The sequence below is a fragment of the Topomyia yanbarensis genome, chromosome 3 (assembly GCF_030247195.1).
Source record: "Topomyia yanbarensis strain Yona2022 chromosome 3, ASM3024719v1, whole genome shotgun sequence".
NCBI classification, from domain to species: Eukaryota; Metazoa; Arthropoda; class Insecta; order Diptera; family Culicidae; genus Topomyia; species Topomyia yanbarensis.
In genome coordinates this window covers 29,436,533-29,453,995 of record NC_080672.1, presented here as the reverse complement: position 1 = coordinate 29,453,995, position 17,463 = coordinate 29,436,533, and the positions used below count along the sequence as shown (strand labels likewise).

Here is a 17,463-nt window from a genome sequence, read left to right as displayed (position 1 = left end):
AATAACAGCAACAGTCCTCTAAATATAGAACCTATCGTATGGGAAGCTTAAGCGTTTGCTCTAAGATTGTGTCTGATACATAACGCGGTGTCCAATGCACCAAAATAACTTTATTTACAGTTCCGACCTTGCTGTTAGCAGTAGCTTTCAGACCACCATCACGAATGGATCTTCCAATCTTGTGAAAACAGAATCTGATTAAATCGCGAGAACCGATAAAGCAGCTGACGAAATTCACACAAGAGAAAGGGGTTTGCATTCATTCAGCAAAAAACATGGAGCGAACCGCTGAACCGAGCATCCTCGGAAAAAGGAAAACGCCACCGTTGAAGGAGCGGATCGTCAATATAGTGCACAAGTTTCTGTTGTTGTTGACGCGATGGATACTCAGATTTATCTACGGAGAACACGGGCAAAAGGTGTCACCGATACGGAATGAGATTTTACTGGAGTCGGCCTCGTCGCTAGCATTGAAGATTCGTACCAAAAAGGTGAGTTTATGTGCAAATGTTGACCTCAACGCAAATATGAGAATGCCTGATCAAAGTAGTTGATTGCGGCTTGGAGCTCTTTACCGGTCTTATATCAAGCAATGTTATATATTGAATTCCGTCGGTGCTATTTTAAAATATCTAATATGTGTTTATGGAATTTGGGTTCCATAAAGTGCACGGACGATTTTATCTACCGATACAGTGAACAATAAGAACATGGAACCAGTGCCTTAGTTTTTCTGTTTTTTTTTTAAATTTTATTGAGCTATCCAGTACTAAAGCTTATCTGTACCATGCTGCTAGTGTGTAATAAGCTATTTGGAAGTGATTATCTGATTACCTAATCGTATCAAGTCAACAATTGCTCAGAAATTTATACAACCTGAACATTGGGGTGCCAATAAAAATGGTAAACAGGAATTCTCAAACCGGGTAGTGTCCAAAAACTTAAACACCTTGAATTTTAGAAAGCGAATTCGTATTTTTGATACCAACTGTCGTAGAAATGCATGTAATGTCAAGATCTGGAGCCCTATTCTCAGAGTTACGTCACCTAGTAACTAGAAGGAAATTTCCTTCTCGTCACTAAGTGACGTGATTGTAAGAATAGGCCCCCTGGTGTCATCTCGATTTTTTTCTTGATAATCCACTTTTTGGTACTTTTGGCGTTTGGAAATACAGCTTTTATATTTTGTTTGAAATGCATCAACCTTCGAAATCTATCAAAGAACGCCTTCCTGGAACTTGAATCTTTGAATTAAGGTTTTCAAAAATGGCATTAAAAATGTCAATCTAGGCTAGGCTAGGTGTCAATCTAAAGTCTAAAATATCTTCTACAAATATTGTTATTGTTATTTACCAGTGTGCAATCGAGCTGTCTCAACAACCTATTTCTACAACCTATGTGCAACCTGTGTGCAGTGCTTTACGGTCAGAGGTTGTCCTTCCATTTTGGTCAGGGATACATTGCTCTTATACACATCCATACCTGCAGGAATACATACGAACTTACATTCATACATACATACATACTATTTGGCACAAATTGAGAGCGTGTAACGTCGTGTCATCTAGTCTGTCTAATTCTTTGGAAAATCATCTCATCATCGCCTTGGGGTCTAAGTCGTATTGACAACTTTCGCATTGAATCCGCTTCTGTCTCTTCCTAATCTCCTTTTTGTCTCCTAGGTCCAAAGCGGATCAATCGACTATTAATTGATACGGTAAATATACTAGCAGTATTAGTCCTGACTCGCGAATACTTTTTCTTACAACTGTGCAGTTTCATCTGTCTTATAATAGAATTTTATTATCCCTGTTTTAGTCAATATACGTATTCATTACATTATGGACCAGGCAAATCCTAAATTTTTTCTACTATCATTATGCTGAGTAGTTAGACGAGTGAAGGTATTTTAGGGTTTCACAAAAAGAATCTCTGTCCATAAAGGACATAAGATATATTTATCCACTATTCCCCACAAAATTTACTGGAACCGAATGTCTGCCTGAACAGGTCACACCGACCCAAAAGAGCTGCTAATTATTTCAGACAGCCGGAGTGCTTGGTGGAGTTAAATAATCATAAGATCAAGTCCTGAATAATTAACTACCTTTTAGGTGCCTGCACTCCTTCCCTGAACTAGCCTCATACCCAAGGTCAAAATAGTCGACAACTAGCAGGATCCACATGCCCTCCACCCAAGCGAATTGATCTATCAACTTGCAAGTAGGAGCACATATCTACCAACCAGCCAACAAGACTTCCGAACCAATGAGAATGGACCATTAGACTGCCCAGAAAAATAAGGATTTTTTGAAAACTCGATCGGCCCACCCCTGAGTCGATTCCTAGTGCCACCAGAAGTACTTGCACAAAATTTCAAGCAAATCGGACAAGTCTAGCTACCGAATCAACGTATCTAAAGTTTGTATGGGATTTTTCGACAATTTACATGGAGAAAACCCACTAGCTCGCATTGTCACCGCTAGGTACACACCGTAGGCCCCATGCAAAACTGACTCAGACATTACTTCGCTAAAAGTTTAATAGCTTCTTTTAACAAAGTCGTATTCGCTTACAGTCTTCGGCAAAGTTATAGATAATTAAATTATCTTTCTTATTTTCACTTACAGTGATAATACGATGCATATAGTGCAACCTAGTGGTGAAAATGCGAGCTAGTGGGTTTTCTCCATATAAACTGTCGAAAAATCCCATACAAACTTCAGATACGTTGGTCCGGTAGCTAGATTTGTCCGATTTGCTTGAAATTTTGTGCAAGTGCTTCTGGTGGCACTAGGAATCGCCTTAGGCGTTGGCCGATAGGGGTCATTTTTTTCTTGTTACTCTAATGGAGACCAAGCCAGTCGAAGGCCACACGCCCAGTGCCATCTCGTACGGTTCCTGAAATTAGATGTTTGTTAGTGCTAATTACAGATTTCATTTCATTTCATTTCTTCCGGCATTTCGACGCAGCCGATAGACCGCCTCATATAGGAGATCTTTTCTTTCATCGAATCCTCAATTTACGTCGGAACTTGTATAGCTCGAAACGCTAATCATCTGACCATGAAGAATACGTCAGACAATCTTAATTGACCCCCTTCGACACCAGTTGGGCCTTACCGAGCCGTAATGCGGGTGGCTGCTTCTTCAGCAGTAAATTGGTATAAGCGGCGGTAGGCTTGATGATTTCCATAGATCTTATAAGCTTGAGAAGAACTCCTTTTTCATCGACAAATTAGGATTGCTTGTAGATCGAACTATTTTTGGGAATACGAGCAGCCTTCACTCCGGTAACATACTTGAAACCCGATAATAAAGCAATCTCCTCAATGTATTCGTCCAACTGGACATTTCTCGAAACAGTCGAAACCGAAAAAAACCGTTTCTGTACTGGAATACGATGAGTTTCTCTGATCGCTTTCGCCAGACGCATTCCGATGATCGCCGCTTAGAGTTCCATCCGAGGAATGGAAACGTACTACAGGGATGCGACGCGACTTTTTGCAACAAATGCACTATCGAGTCACCTTCTTCGTAGCGAAAGCATCGACGAATACATGCAACTGGATATTGTTGGTTTCCATGGATGACGTTCGGTAGCATCGAGGAGCGGAAACTTTCTCCACATTGGTCAACACGTTGAGTCACGTTCTCCGCTTCGAAAGTTGTTGACCGGCTATCGGCTCATTCCAATCAACGTTAGAGCGCCAAATTTCCTGAAGAAGGAGTTTGGTCGTACACCGACTTGAGGATTCATAGTACTTCGTGTTTCGTAAGGCTTCCTCTCAGATAAGCAACTCTTGTCTGCATCGTTTCAGAATGTTAAAGGTAAACGTTTCGCTGTTGGTATCCCACCACATACCCACTACTTTCTAGGTTGCCAGCCAGCTAAACTTGTTGAAATCCTTCTGGATAGAGTATGTGTACCTATAGCATCTACCACCTTTTCAGAGTTGGACAACCTTCGTCGTATCTCGAAGCAACCTTCAGCATTTATAAACCTTACATCCTGCACGAGCTTTACCGCCTCTCGTTTTGATTCCATGCTACAGAGCATATCATCAACATACGTGCCCCTACGGATCGCCTCGACTTGTTCAGGTTTTCCAAGTATTGTGCACTGCTTGTCGAACAACTCGCACCGGACGTCATCACTTGCATGATGTAAGTGATCGGGTTATTTCCAGGAACTCCATCATTTCAGAGAAACCTTTCGCATTGCTGGTCTTCACTGTTGATCCGAACTTGGTGAAACTTCACGCGAATATCCCTTGGAATTGCCGCACTATATTCGCAGGACCGTTGTAAGATATCCGAAAATGGCGTAACTTGATCAGGCCCTTTCAGCAGGAACGAAATCAACGAAATACGCCCCACCTTGGCTGCAGCATCCCACACAATTCTAAGCTTCCCAGATTTGACAGGATTGACAGATACCATGAGCGTTCCCAGCGCATAACTTCTTCCTGTGCCGAGAGCTTGCGAATATATTCCTTCGGCTTGTAGTCAAGGAATTGTTTTTCGAGTTGACATTTCGCAAGCTTAGGCTCCTGAACCAGGCTCTTGTCAAGACACTGCTTGCGCTTCAAGGGCATATTTTTACTGTCGAACATTGTCATACCGCCACATAAGACCGTATTCTTTCTTAATTGGTTGCAGCCACATCATCGCTCATTCATTTTCTTTTGACAGAAGCGACTTCCCGGTACGCTGTACTCCGAGGGTGTCCAGAGAGAAATAGCTTTTAACGGTCGAGTGCAGCGTACGTACTGTCTCTACTGGCCATCGTCGGTTTTACTATTGAACAAGGACCATAAATTAGTCAATCTAGTCGTGTCAAAACAGCAGTGGGCTGATTTGCGCTTGCTTCTCTTGAATCAAGCGGATACTCTAACCTAGTGGTGTCGACATCCAACAAGATACGATGTTAGAATCCAGAATCCAATAAGCATTCCAACTAAGTGTTTGTGGTGTTTCACCAAATCCGAAGTCACTATGGATTACGAGGGAAGATCTACACTTCGTGATCCATAGTGATATCCCGCAAGAAAAGGAGGTTATTTTGAGCTGATGAGAACCAGTGAAATTGAAACATTAGAATTTTAGGCGGATTAATCCCGAATCAGAATACACTCAGGTTTTTTTTTACGCGGGGGATACGAGCCGCGTAAATGAAAACCGCGTAAATGAAAACCGCGTAAATTTCAAAATCCGCGTAAATGAAAACCGCGTAAATTTCAAAATCCGCGTAAATGAAAACCGCGTAAATTTCAAAATCCGCGTAAATGAAAACCGCGTAAATTTCAAAATCCGCGTAAATGAAAACCGCGTAAATTTCAAAATCCGCGTAAATGAAGACCACTTAAATTTAAGAATCCGCGATAAAGGGGACCTCATTGATGTATACCGCGTAAATTCCAAAATCCGCGTAAATGAAAACCGCGTAAATTTCAAAAACCGCGTAAATGAAAACCGCGTAAATTTCAAAATCCGCGTAAATGAAAACCGCGTAAATTTCAAAATCCGCGTAAATGAAAACCGCGTAAATTTCAAAATCCGCGTAAAAAAAAACCGCGTAAAAAAATACCGCGCAAAAAAAAACCGCGTAAAAAAAAACTTGAGTGTACATCTCTCCATTTGTTTTCGAGCCCTCGGTCTAGACACAAGTGTTTTTTGCCAGTCCGTGCAGTGTATAGCGATAAAGATAAGTGCTAATTCGCGTTCAAGGTTATCTTGCGCACTCTCCGCCTCGTCGAGGTTTCAATATTTTTACCCTTCATTTGTGTTTCTGTTTCCGAGTACCGTTAGCCGGTCAGTGACCAGTGAAGCAGTGTTTTTCTAGTAAGCCGTCTGGGTACCGTTACATACACAAGTTAAGCATTATTTTATGTTTCCCCTTTTTGGTTCTCCTACTAACGTGCACTGGGCAATAGGCCCGTGCAAACACGACCTCCCCTGACGGCAGTTCATCTCAAGATGGACGTCGAAACAAAATTGGCTCGCCGGCTCAAAGTATATCCAAGCTCAGCCACCGGGCCCTTCGTGATCTTCTTCCGGACCAAAGACAAAAAGTGTTTGAATCGGTTGCAGATTTGTCGAGTTCTGACGGATCGGTATTCGACCGTGACAGAAATATCGAAAATGCGCCCTGATAAGCTTTGGGTCGTTGTAAACAGTTTAAATCAGGCAAATGATATTGCTTGCTATGGGCCCTTTACGAAGGAGTACGTGGTGTATATACCAGCTAACAGGTTTGTAGTCTGTGGGGCCGTTTCCGATTCGAGTCTGAGTTGCGGGGACCTGCTGAAATGTGGGACTGGCTGTTTCGAAGACCCCATGCTTAAGCCAGTGAACATACTTGAATGCAAACGTTTGCATTCAGCATCAGTCGCAGCTGACGGGAAGAAAACATACGTCAAATCAGACTTTTATCGGATGACCTTCGCCGGTTCAGTTCTACCCAGCTACCTCCTCTTTGACAAGGTTCGTCTACCTGTTCGTCTCTTTGTGCCGCGGGTCATGAACTGTACTAATTGCAAACAATTGGAACACACAGCCTCCCATTGTAGCAATAAGGCCAGTTGTGGGAAATGCGCTGAGAATCATGCGGATGATTCCTGTGGAAGGGATGTCGAAAAGTGTCTCTACTGTGGGGGAAACCCACATGATTTCCCAGCATGTCCTACGTACAAACATCGCGAGGAGAATATTAAGCATTCACGTGAAAACTGCCGAATAGGGACCGAGAGCAACTTGAAGCAACATCTGATGTTGCTTCAAATGTATGTGATATCCAAGACTGACTTGGATAGTTCCATCGAGCCTAGTTTTCATAACTTACATAACTAGACTCACTGTTCTCCATTCACCCACAAAATGTCTTCTACAAATATTGATAGTAATTTATTATCTGTAAAATTGTAAAGTTCTCAAAAAAAAGGAAAAGTTTCCATCAACGAGGCAGCTATTTCAGGCAAACCCGTCAATAGGAAGAACCTAAATGGCTTAATACAAACACGAAAAGTTATAAATAAAGGTGCCGCGTGCCTGTTTGAAGCAGTTTTTGCTCTTATGCCAAACGAGCAACATCATGGCTATATCGTCTGGACGCTAGAATAAACACAGCTAAACCGATTTTTTCGGGTACCAGCACTGTGTCACAGCACGATTTGCAACGTGGGTGATTTTGGATTGAGTTCAATACTGCAGGGTGCGACGTGTGTGTGCTGCTTGAGAGTTTGCGTTCGAAAAAAAATGAAAGGGTTGTGTACAGGACACGACCACGGCAACATTGAAAATGTAATCGCGGCGTCGGCGATAAACCATGATGATGAGTTATGTTCTATCAACGACCATGCGGTAAACATGGGTGGATATCCCAACTCCTACCAGCAGAAGGTAATGGATTCTTCACATTTCCTTTCGATCATGGCCATATGAGCCTGCCTAGTCCTAGTTTTCCGTGTTCTATTTATAACTGATTCGCTCTAGAATACCTATCCTACAATTTCATTGCTTTCGTTTCTCTTAGTCTTAAATTTGCCGAAAATAGCCTACAAAATCGATACAATAATCGAAATATCGCACGTTTACTCTCTTCACGGATATGGTCGGACAAAGTATTCATTTTGTCGAGTAGTCGTTGACAACCGGGTTGTCAAACATCAATTGAGTTATTTGATGCCAACGAAACGTGCACATATTTTATGTGTTTGGATATATACAATCATACGTGGTTTAATCTATATGAAATGAAAAAAAACATCGTTATACTTTCCGAATACTTCAAATATTTTACATCGTTTGTGATCATATTAAAAGTATGTACAGTTTTTCCGCATGTATATGAAAGCTAAAAAGAACTACTTAGACAGTGCGAAACCATGCATATGATATGCATTCATTTGAAAATTTATTTATTGCGTATTTGAACAATTGCTTTGAAACCTACCTTTGTTGAGTCGATAAGGTTCAACTTCAAGTTAAATTACAATATATTTAAACTTAGCGAATATTTTAGTCACGCTTCGATTTTCGCTATACCATTTCGATCAATGCATACCGTTTTAAACAACAGCCAGTACGGTGCCAGAGGCCATGTATAAATGACGTAGCACTTCAGAGGAGCGGTGTAGCAAATTTGTGACGATGTGTGACGAGGGGGAATATTGTGACAAAATGCTACGAGGGAGAGACAGGGGTCGAAATTCGTCGAAAAAAGCGACGTTATTTGTGTACGGCCCCAATGGGTAGGGTTTCGATATGAGTCGAGCTAACTAGGGCTCAACATTTTTGATACGCACAAATTTTAATCTTTTATGCGGAACTAGTACCTAATTAAATCGAAAAGAGCAAGAGAGTGTGCCGGTGTAAATACAATAAATATATCTGTCGGCTACTTATATCGTCTCCGCTCCGACGTTCGACCAGAAAATGAGCTCGCCCGAGCAATGCTGAAAGTTAAATATCCGAAGATAACGTCATCGGCAAAACCAATACAGCCAATCAGAGCCATGGAAAGGAGACATCACGAGCGCTTGGCCGCTGGATGCCTAGAGTCTAGACCTATGATCGTCCCCACCCCCCGACCCCCCCACCCCCCCGCCGGTAACAGTGATCAAATGCAGCACTCATCGCAGCGCATTGTCAACATGCCTGATTGCTACTGCTGTTCTTTACGGCCCGACGTTCTACGGGAGAATGAACTCGCTAGAGGAATGATATTCGAGTATTTAAAGTCGAGGATGACGTCATTTATAGAAGTGTAGTGTGCTGGGTGCTCAAATATGTCGTAAGAGATGCTATAGGCACGATGTTACTTGTCTGGCAAAAGAGCAACAACTGATTTAAACAGGCACGCGGCACATTTATTTATAACTTTTCGTGTTCGTTTGAGCCACTAGGGTGCTCCCTATTGCCGGTTCTGCCGCGGATAGATTGACTGATGTATGGAAGTTTTCACGCTTTCCGAGATCTATTCATTTGTGCTTGTTTTCAATAGTGTGCTATTGAAATACAAAAACACTAGCAATAAAACATAATTTCAGTAAATTCCGAATTGTTTGGTGATAACCAGACGGAAATCCGTTCATAAATAACAAAGTTATTAGCGTTCAAAATAGTGAAGCAAAAACGTGACATCTTTTGATTTTAGATTTCAGAATGACACCCTGCTCCAGATAGTGCAGTAAGATATTTTCAATGTCAGAATTACGCAAAACGAAGATTACGGCATAGAAGAGCTCGCAAATGGAGGTTCCAGTGTACATTTAATTCTCTTCACAACGCTCGTTTCAGCTCACCAGCGTCAGCGTGATGGAAGCGTTCATCGCCCGCTGTAAGGAAATCAACCCCCTGCTAAACATAATCGTTGACGAGCGGTACGAGGAAGCTTTGAAGGAAGCCGAAAAAGCCGACAAGCTGATCGCTTCCGGAACCCTCACCGAGAAACAGCTGGCAAACGAAAAACCATTCCTAGGCGTTCCTATTTCAACTAAAGATTGCATCAAAGTTAAAGGTATTACTCACAAATTTATTAGAAATTGTTAAAAAAAGTGATAGGTTCTATTCTTGTTCTTAGGTCTTTTACATACCACTGGTCTCTGGGCACGACGATCTACACGCGCGGATAAAGATGCCCGCGCAATGGAACTAATGCGGAAAGCCGGAGCGATACCGTTCGCGCTTACGAATGTGTCGGAGATCTGCATGTGGTGAGTTTGGAAATACATACTCCTTTCACAGAAGAACAATGATAAATGTGATTCCTCGTTCAAGGTGGGAAAGTGTCAACACCGTTTTCGGTCGCTCGCGGAATCCATACGACACCAATCGAATTGTGGGTGGTTCCAGTGGTGGTGAGGGAGCCCTTCAAGCGGCTGGTGGCTCACCTTTTGGACTGGGCTCGGATATTGGAGGATCTATTCGAATGCCGGCGTTCTTCAATGGAATTTTCGGTCACAAGCCTTCAAGGAATGTTGTTTCTAATGACGGGCAATATCCGGAGACGGTCACCAAAGAGGCCGATAGATTTTTGAGTTAGTTTTAACGATGCTTATTGTGAAATTTACTCATGCCCCGCTTTTCTTTCAGCCATCGGTCCGTTATGTCGCTACGCGGTGGATCTGAAACCCATGCTGCAAATCATCTCTGAAGAGAACACCAAGAAACTTCGTTTGGACGATCTAGTTGACCTAAAGCAGGTCAAATTCTTCTATCAACTGGATGACGGTGGTGGAAGTATGGTATCCCCGGTGGACCAGGATATCCTAGAAGCGATTGACAAGGCGATGAATTATTTCCGTTCGACAATCAAAGCCGATGTTAACAGAGTCCAACTAGATAAACTTCAAATGTCGGGTCCGATCTGGTTCGGAAACCTAAAAGAGAAGGATGAAATTACCCTCGACGTTCAGATGGCTAATATGGAGGGGAAAATAAATCCGTACGCTGAACTATTCAAATGGTTCTTCGGGATGTCAAATCACACTTTTGCAGTGATCATGGCTGCCGTCACCGACAGAAATGGGGTGCAACACGGAACACCGGAGTACCATGCCTTAGTCAAGTTACGGGATGAGTTGCTACAGGAATTCGACGAGTTACTGCGTGACAATGGAGTATTTATCTATCCGACTTACCCGACGGTAGCTCCGTACCACAACGAACCACTAGTTCGTACAATGAATTTCAGTTATACAGCCGTTATAAATGCACTGGGACTACCATCGACTGCTGTGCCATTGGGAATCGGCCGGGAAGGTCTCCCGATTGGACTGCAAGTGATTGGCAATTTAAATCAGGATCGGCTGTGTTTGGCGGTGGCTCTTGAGCTGGAGCGTGTCTTTGGTGGATGGGTTGAACCCAACGTGTGAAATAGGTAGAGACAATACACACACAGCAACCGAATTGAAATACATGTTGTTGTAACAAATGTATTATTGTAGCGATGTATGAAATTTTTAGCAATTTACAATTGCCTACGTTTTAATCTATCGATCAAGAATGTGCACAATAAGAGAGGAACGCTGTTTTTACAATTTGTGAGGGCTGATTTTCATTGATTCAGCTCAATTGTTTAAATTTTCATTAAACCATCAAACTAGTCTTTAATTGATATAAACTCCGTGTATTTGTCTAATAAATATTACGCTCTAAAATAGGAAATAAAATCGTGAAGAACTCATATGTCGCAATTTGTTTACTCTACAATTATTCCAACTGTGCTGAACCGCGAAAGCACGTCTGGTGGTCTGGGAAGAAACTATCGACACTGTAGGTACTCCTCCTAGTTGATCCTTCCTCCGAGATCGAGAATGATGTGCAATATTTCCTCCCGTTTGCCACAAATCACATCATACCGGGCACTCTTAACTCCTTCAATCTTTCCAGTCTTCCGGATCTGCTGGGTAACCTTGTCCACAGTACAAAGCACATGCACACCGCAATCGTATCCGTTGCTCTGCTGTAGGCAGTCTCCCGTACGCAGCTGAGCTTCCGAACAGTTTAACGCACGCTTCAGCACGGCCACAAACTGCCGGCAAATATCCGAGTTGCTGTTGTGCGAGGAATCAAAATGGTAGAAGCATTTTTCCGGACGCGAGAAAACCAGCAAACTCCAGTGCGAACCGCCGGCTCTATCCGCAATTTCGTTATCATTCAAAGCGAAGAAAATGAACGACCGCTGTCTCGCATTCAGCGGCTCCAGAAATATTCCGATTTCCTCCTCGGACACCATTCGGATGCACTGCGTAACTTCCGGACTGACAAACAGCACGTCCTCTTCATCCTTGTAGATCAGCTTCTCCAGGTACTCGAAGTAGAACGAAATGATTTGGTCGTTCAGCCAGAACGGACCTTGCAGCAATTCCACGTCGGACAATCGTAGGCAGGACTCGTGGAAGCTCAGGGCTACCTGGTCTCCTTTAGCGGTCATCCTGGTACCGACGACGGAATCGGATTTTCACTGACACTTTTTGTGCGCGAAACAGTTATTTTGACAGAACTGAATATTAAAAATAACAAACGATGCAGCAAAGCAGCTGTTTTGATAGTTCTTGAGCGTTTTTTCAAAACGTCATATCTGCAATGAGTTACTCTCTTTGTTTACTTTCTCTTCTGTTAATAATTCGGTCACTTTAACATTTATCCCTCAGCTCTTTGCATAATATGCTAGTTAAAACCACCGTCTTTCGATCTGTACTGTAAAATAAGTGAAAAGTGTTATAGTGACGCCGTAAAAATCGAAAGAGAAAGTATAAACAGAGAGTAACTCATTGCAGATATGACGTTTTGAAAAAACGCTCAAGAGTTGTCGTGTGGTGCATGTTGCGCAGCAACTTAATTAAAAATAGGAAAAAAATGTATGTTACTCACCGCCGCCAACTGCTGAGATATTGAAAACACTTTATCCAATCACTTGATAAGCCCCGATGAACTTTTTTCACTTTAAGGAACCTACAATCGATTGGTATTTACAGATTATATTATATTCACTTCATGTACCACTTCGGACGGATCCTAAATAATTATAACACCACAATATCTTCGGGCTTGAAGGGCACTGTAAAACAAAAAGTCCGACTGTTTTGTTGCACGCGTGTTCATTTCGCACTCCCGGAGATTGATTGGATTGGAGAGCGAAGGAGATAAGTAAGCAAAAGTGTTGTGCAACATTTTGGCTCTCGTGAGTGTCCAGAATGCGTTTGTTGCGAAAGGCGAACCTTATCGAAATGAAGAAAAAATTTATTTAATGGCGATTTCGCTTGAACCTTAAACTGAGTCAGGTTCTAACCCCAACCGCTGTCAGTTCATACATTTTGACAGCAGTTGGGGTTAGGAACTGACTCAGTTTCGCCTCAAACGAAAACCACATAAAAAAGTGTTTAGAGGAATTACGGGCAAAACCGACAGCCCACGACTTTCCCAAAAATTCAAATTTTTATTCATTTCATAATGGCTGGATATTATTATTACGATTATATAGAGCATTTGAAGACAAATTGGATTTACATTAGTAAGTCAAATCTTGAGCGTTTTTTTCAAAACGTCATATCTGCAATGAGTTACTGTCTTTGTTTACTTTCTCTTTCGATTTTTACGGCGTCACTATAACACCTTTCACTTATTTTACAGTACAGATCGAAAGACAGTGGTTTTAACTAGCATATTATGCAAAGAGTTGAGGGATAAATGTTAAAGTGACCGAATTATTAACAGAAGAGAAAGTAAACAAAGAGAGTAACTCATTGAAGATAGGACGTTTTAAAAAAACGCTCAAGAAATGTCATAAAAATATACAAAAGATACAACAGCAACGTTCATGTTCGTCTGGATGTCAGCTTTTGTTGGTGGACTTTAACGTTTTAACCGAACAAATGCTTTTCAAATCATCATTTTGTTAGTACACACTCTTATCTGCGTTTCATATTATCATGTTATTATTATGTGTTGAAGACTAATTTGAGCTATTCAATATTTTTTATTGTGGTTTGAAGAAAATGTGCGAAATCCGATTAAATCTAGATTAAATATCTGAAAAACGTTTGGCGAACATTTGTAGGTGGCGAAATGATCGAAGCAATGTAGTTGGAGTGCAGCCGTTAAACACGTGTAGCAATCAGTTGCGTAGATGGCAATATTGAAATACTGATTCTCTACGTTCAGAACTTGCAAGTTTGTACAGATTTTTAAGGAAATTTTGTTCTAGTCTAAATGTCTTATCTGTGGCAAAACAGACACCCTTTGGTTGGGGTAAGATCTACACGCTGTTTATTTATTTATTTATTCGTTTATTTATTCATTTATTTATTTATGTATTTATTTATTTATTTATTTATTTATTTATTTATTTATTTATTTATTTATTTATTTATTTATTTATTTATTTATTTATTTATTTATTTATTTATTTATTCATTTATTCTTATTTTTCATCTGACCTATGTTGGTCTACATGAAATGTAGCTGAATGGGAAGTCTATTTCAGGATATACTTCAGAAGCAACCTCAAATGGGGTTAAAACTCTATTATCGTTTCGTATTTTCTACAATAAATATAATAAAATATAATCACATAGCACACAGCATTACAAGAACAAAAATTACAAATATAATAAAGTTTAATCTTAACCCATTCATGCCCACGTTGTTTGTGGACAACAACGTTTTGAAACAGCTATAACTTTTGATTGAGGCACGATTTGCTCACAAAAACTATTGCTTTTCATTTCAGTACTTACAGTTACAAGGATCAGCTCTAGTACTGAAATTATTGCAATTAGTCTGATGGGATTCCGATAGAGCAGTGCTGCCAGGGATAGTTTACGTTGACGACAAAAAAATGATTTTTTATATATCTTCGTTATGTTGTCATATTTTTGAAAACTAATAACACTTTTTAATTTAGACTGTCTTTGTCCACGTTTTACACGCAAATGGACTATTGTAAATATTCTAGGAGAATTGTATTGAGCTCTGAAAGGTAAAAATTAAGCAGCTTCTAACACTGCAAGGGAAGCAACTATCTTTATGAAAAAAGACTTTTCATGTTTCTTGCCCTCACCGTTTTTAAGAAAAAATAGTTTTGAAGCCCTGTATGCACTAGAAAAAAGTTGGGCATGAAAGGGTTAAAATCTAAGTCACCCTTCTCAGTCTATTTTTGAAAACCTCACAAGATATAGAAAAGTCAAAATGGTCATAAAACTATTGAAAACGTTACACATCGCCCTAATGGGTTCTTTTTGACCGTACTCGGTGCGTTGAAACTCGAGTCTTAAAATGTTATGCGATCTGAGACTTCTCGGGGGCACATTGACATTTATTTGTGAGAGAATATCTGGATCATCTATTTGACCAGGTAATATCTTCCCAACAAATACTGCTCTAAATGTATTCCGCCTTTTGGCTAGGATTTCCATATCGATCAGACGACAGCAATCGATGTACGGTGGTAGCTCTGTTGGGTTATTCCACGGCAGAATTCTAAGAGCAAAACGGACGAATCTTGCCTGCACTGCTTCTATTCGGTTGATCCAAATGCTGACGCTTCCAGGACATCAGTGAACTCATTGGCGATTCTTATAATGAAGCCGAGATTTCTATTTGTAACTCCAGAAGTACACAGAGGTCTCTGACAACTGTCATTCTCTCTAGCGATCCCCGGAGGTGGTGTAGTTCCAGAGTATTGGACTTTTTCTTCGTATGGAAGATATTATGGAGCATTTGAACACGCTGAGAGCCAGCAAGTTGCGATTACACCAACTACAGAAAGCATCTAAGCTCCATGCAATCTTCTATTTACCGCACAATAAGAATCGTTTGAATAGTTTGAGATCATCGGCATGTATAAGTTTACACCTAGGAGGTTTAATATAACAAACGTCATTGAAGAACAACGAGAAAAGCAACGGTCCTAGATTGCTCCCTTGAGGCACTCCCGACAAGTTGATGAAACTGTATGACTCGTTGTTACCTAATTTTATAGATAGAGAACGATTTACGAGATATGATTTAAGCCACCCTTTAAAATTTGTCGAAGCGCCCAGTCGCTTCATCTTTGCCAGTAGAAGATCGGTACAGGATCGAATGCAGCCTTGAGATCCGTGTATATAGTATCGACCTGAGATCCAACTTCAATATTTTTAATACAAAGCAAAGTGGATTGGGCTAGATAAGTAACGAAAGACCAAAACTGTTTTGGATTTTGTTTCAGGTTCGACTGGGTTTGTGCTACGTGTCTTGTATAGAGAAAGCGATTATATGGCTTGTAACTGTTGCTGGCATCAATAAAATCTCGTTTTGTAATGGGGTTTCGTCGGCTGATGTAATGCCGAAGCGCAGCTGCTCGCAATCTTATCAGTTTACGTAATTGACGATTGGATCATGGTGGTTTTTATCGGCGACGTGCGCGAAATTCAACAAAATCTCCCAATCGATTGCCTGTAGTGAGTTTTGAAGCCTTTGGAAATCATTCTTCGAAAAATTGAACTCCCTGACATCCAGATTTCGTCATAAACCCCTAACTGGGGAAAAATCTGCGTTACTAGAAGAGGAGGATGGTGTGCGTCACAAGCAACTAACGGCTCAAGACATGCTGAAACGGCGCAGTTAATAGAAGCTTCTTAATTTACGAAAAGGAGGTCCAGGGTTCGATTTCGTCTGTTATTTACTATACACATTTGCAGCATGTTCAATACAGATACATATTCCGTCCAGTAAGGCAATACTCACGCTTGAAAACGTTGATTCAGAAGGGTATGGGAAGGCATAGCCGGAGGAGGTCTAGCCATAGTTATTCGAGATCAGTTCTATCAGTTTTATGTTTGGGCGAGAGCTGGTTGGACACTGCGATAAGCACACCGTCACCGAGTTTTTTCCCTGTACTGTCTGGATCGCGATCGTTAGGGTATTCGTTGATCATTCAGCCACGTTTCGCTTAGAACAATTACATCATCTTCGGTGTCTGAAACAGCGATGAACAACTCGTCAATTTTGGTGCGTAGCCCTCTCAGATATATAAGATGTTTATAAGGTTATGTATATTTGTGATTCATTACGATAATTTTCGTGATATTTCATTCACACTATTATCAGACTATGGTAATAACAGAAATACATAGAAACATTTTTATTATGTCCCTTTCAAAATCAAAAATCGAAATTTTTGTTTATCAGATACTTTCGAAGCATTTGCTAGGTTTGCAATACGCCCCTCAAATCGAATTTCTAGTAGTCTCGTGGATTGTCTTAAATAAACTTTATCACATGACGATGATGGGTCGTTGATGAACAGAGTCCCGGTCAAAACCGAACCAGGTAGCTTTACTGGGGCGTGTATAAGAGAATGAAATCTAGTAGCGGGTAATGTAGAACGCTTGCAAATCGTCTCTTACTAAATAAAATAACATTGAAGCTTGCAATGATGTTCGGAAGGATTACTTGGAAACATCCATACCGTAAAATAATACTAAAGCATAAAATACTCTTGTTTATAACACTACGATTTCAAACTCTACGTGATGAAGCTACAAAAAGTACATATTTGCATATATTCATACACACATACTCATATACACATACACACCTATATAAATCCTATATAATCCCCGATGGGGTGTCAGTTTTAACTCACAGTGCCTGCAAGAAGTCATTTTTTCCCAGTTTTTGCAACCAACAACTTTTTACGAAATTAATTTTTTGAGATTCTGACAAAATTAGGTATTGTTAAGAACCTTCTTTTTGCCGATAGCCCTCGTCGTGGCAAGTAACTGGTGAACTAAATTGACCAATACCTCACTTGCGAAACGTCATGATCGAGCAAATCGAACGACTTGACAGTTGGGGCGATCAAATCAATACAACACGTTCACTCAGCACATTTGCAGGTAGACTTACGTGGAACACCCAACTCCTATCTGCAGAAGGCGCAGGATTCTTCATATTTTCTATCGATCATGCCCG

The 17,463-nt window shown here is 40.9% G+C and overlaps 3 protein-coding genes across 4 annotated transcripts in view; 1 reads left to right on the top strand and 2 right to left on the bottom strand.

Annotated features, from left to right (window-relative positions):
- Positions 1-12,576, bottom strand: part of LOC131693621 (cytochrome b5 reductase 4) — a 155,797-nt gene extending 143,221 nt beyond the window's left edge. Inside the window, exon 1 of one of the 2 annotated variants that reach the window (XM_058981580.1) lies at positions 12,379-12,576. The gene's annotated coding sequence lies outside the window, so the exon portion shown is untranslated. The remainder of the gene's footprint in view (positions 1-12,378) is intronic. The other variant, XM_058981581.1, reaches the window with a different exon arrangement.
- LOC131693624 (fatty-acid amide hydrolase 2-A-like) lies at positions 151-11,160 on the top strand. Its single transcript, XM_058981584.1, has 5 exons — positions 151-491; positions 9,301-9,520; positions 9,584-9,716; positions 9,781-10,040; positions 10,096-11,160. Exons 1-5 carry the CDS (start codon positions 276-278, stop codon positions 10,875-10,877), a joined length of 1,611 nt encoding a protein of 536 aa, XP_058837567.1. The 5' UTR covers positions 151-275; the 3' UTR covers positions 10,878-11,160.
- LOC131686858 (sentrin-specific protease 8) lies at positions 11,291-11,938 on the bottom strand. The gene has a single exon (XM_058970852.1). It carries the CDS (start codon positions 11,936-11,938, stop codon positions 11,291-11,293), a length of 648 nt encoding a protein of 215 aa, XP_058826835.1.
- Positions 12,577-17,463: the final 4,887 nt, after the last annotated feature.

Bases quoted from the DNA above. Each gene is read 5' to 3' on its own strand.
- LOC131693624 (XM_058981584.1), top strand. From the start codon at position 276: ATGGAGCGAACCGCTGAACCGAGCATCCTCGGAAAAAGGAAAACGCCA. The intron at 492-9,300 runs GTGAGTTTATGT...CGCTCGTTTCAG, and splicing joins TGAAGATTCGTACCAAAAAG to CTCACCAGCGTCAGCGTGAT. The intron at 9,717-9,780 runs GTGAGTTTGGAA...TCCTCGTTCAAG, and splicing joins GTGTCGGAGATCTGCATGTG to GTGGGAAAGTGTCAACACCG.
- LOC131686858 (XM_058970852.1), bottom strand. From the start codon at position 11,938: ATGACCGCTAAAGGAGACCAGGTAGCCCTGAGCTTCCACGAGTCCTGC.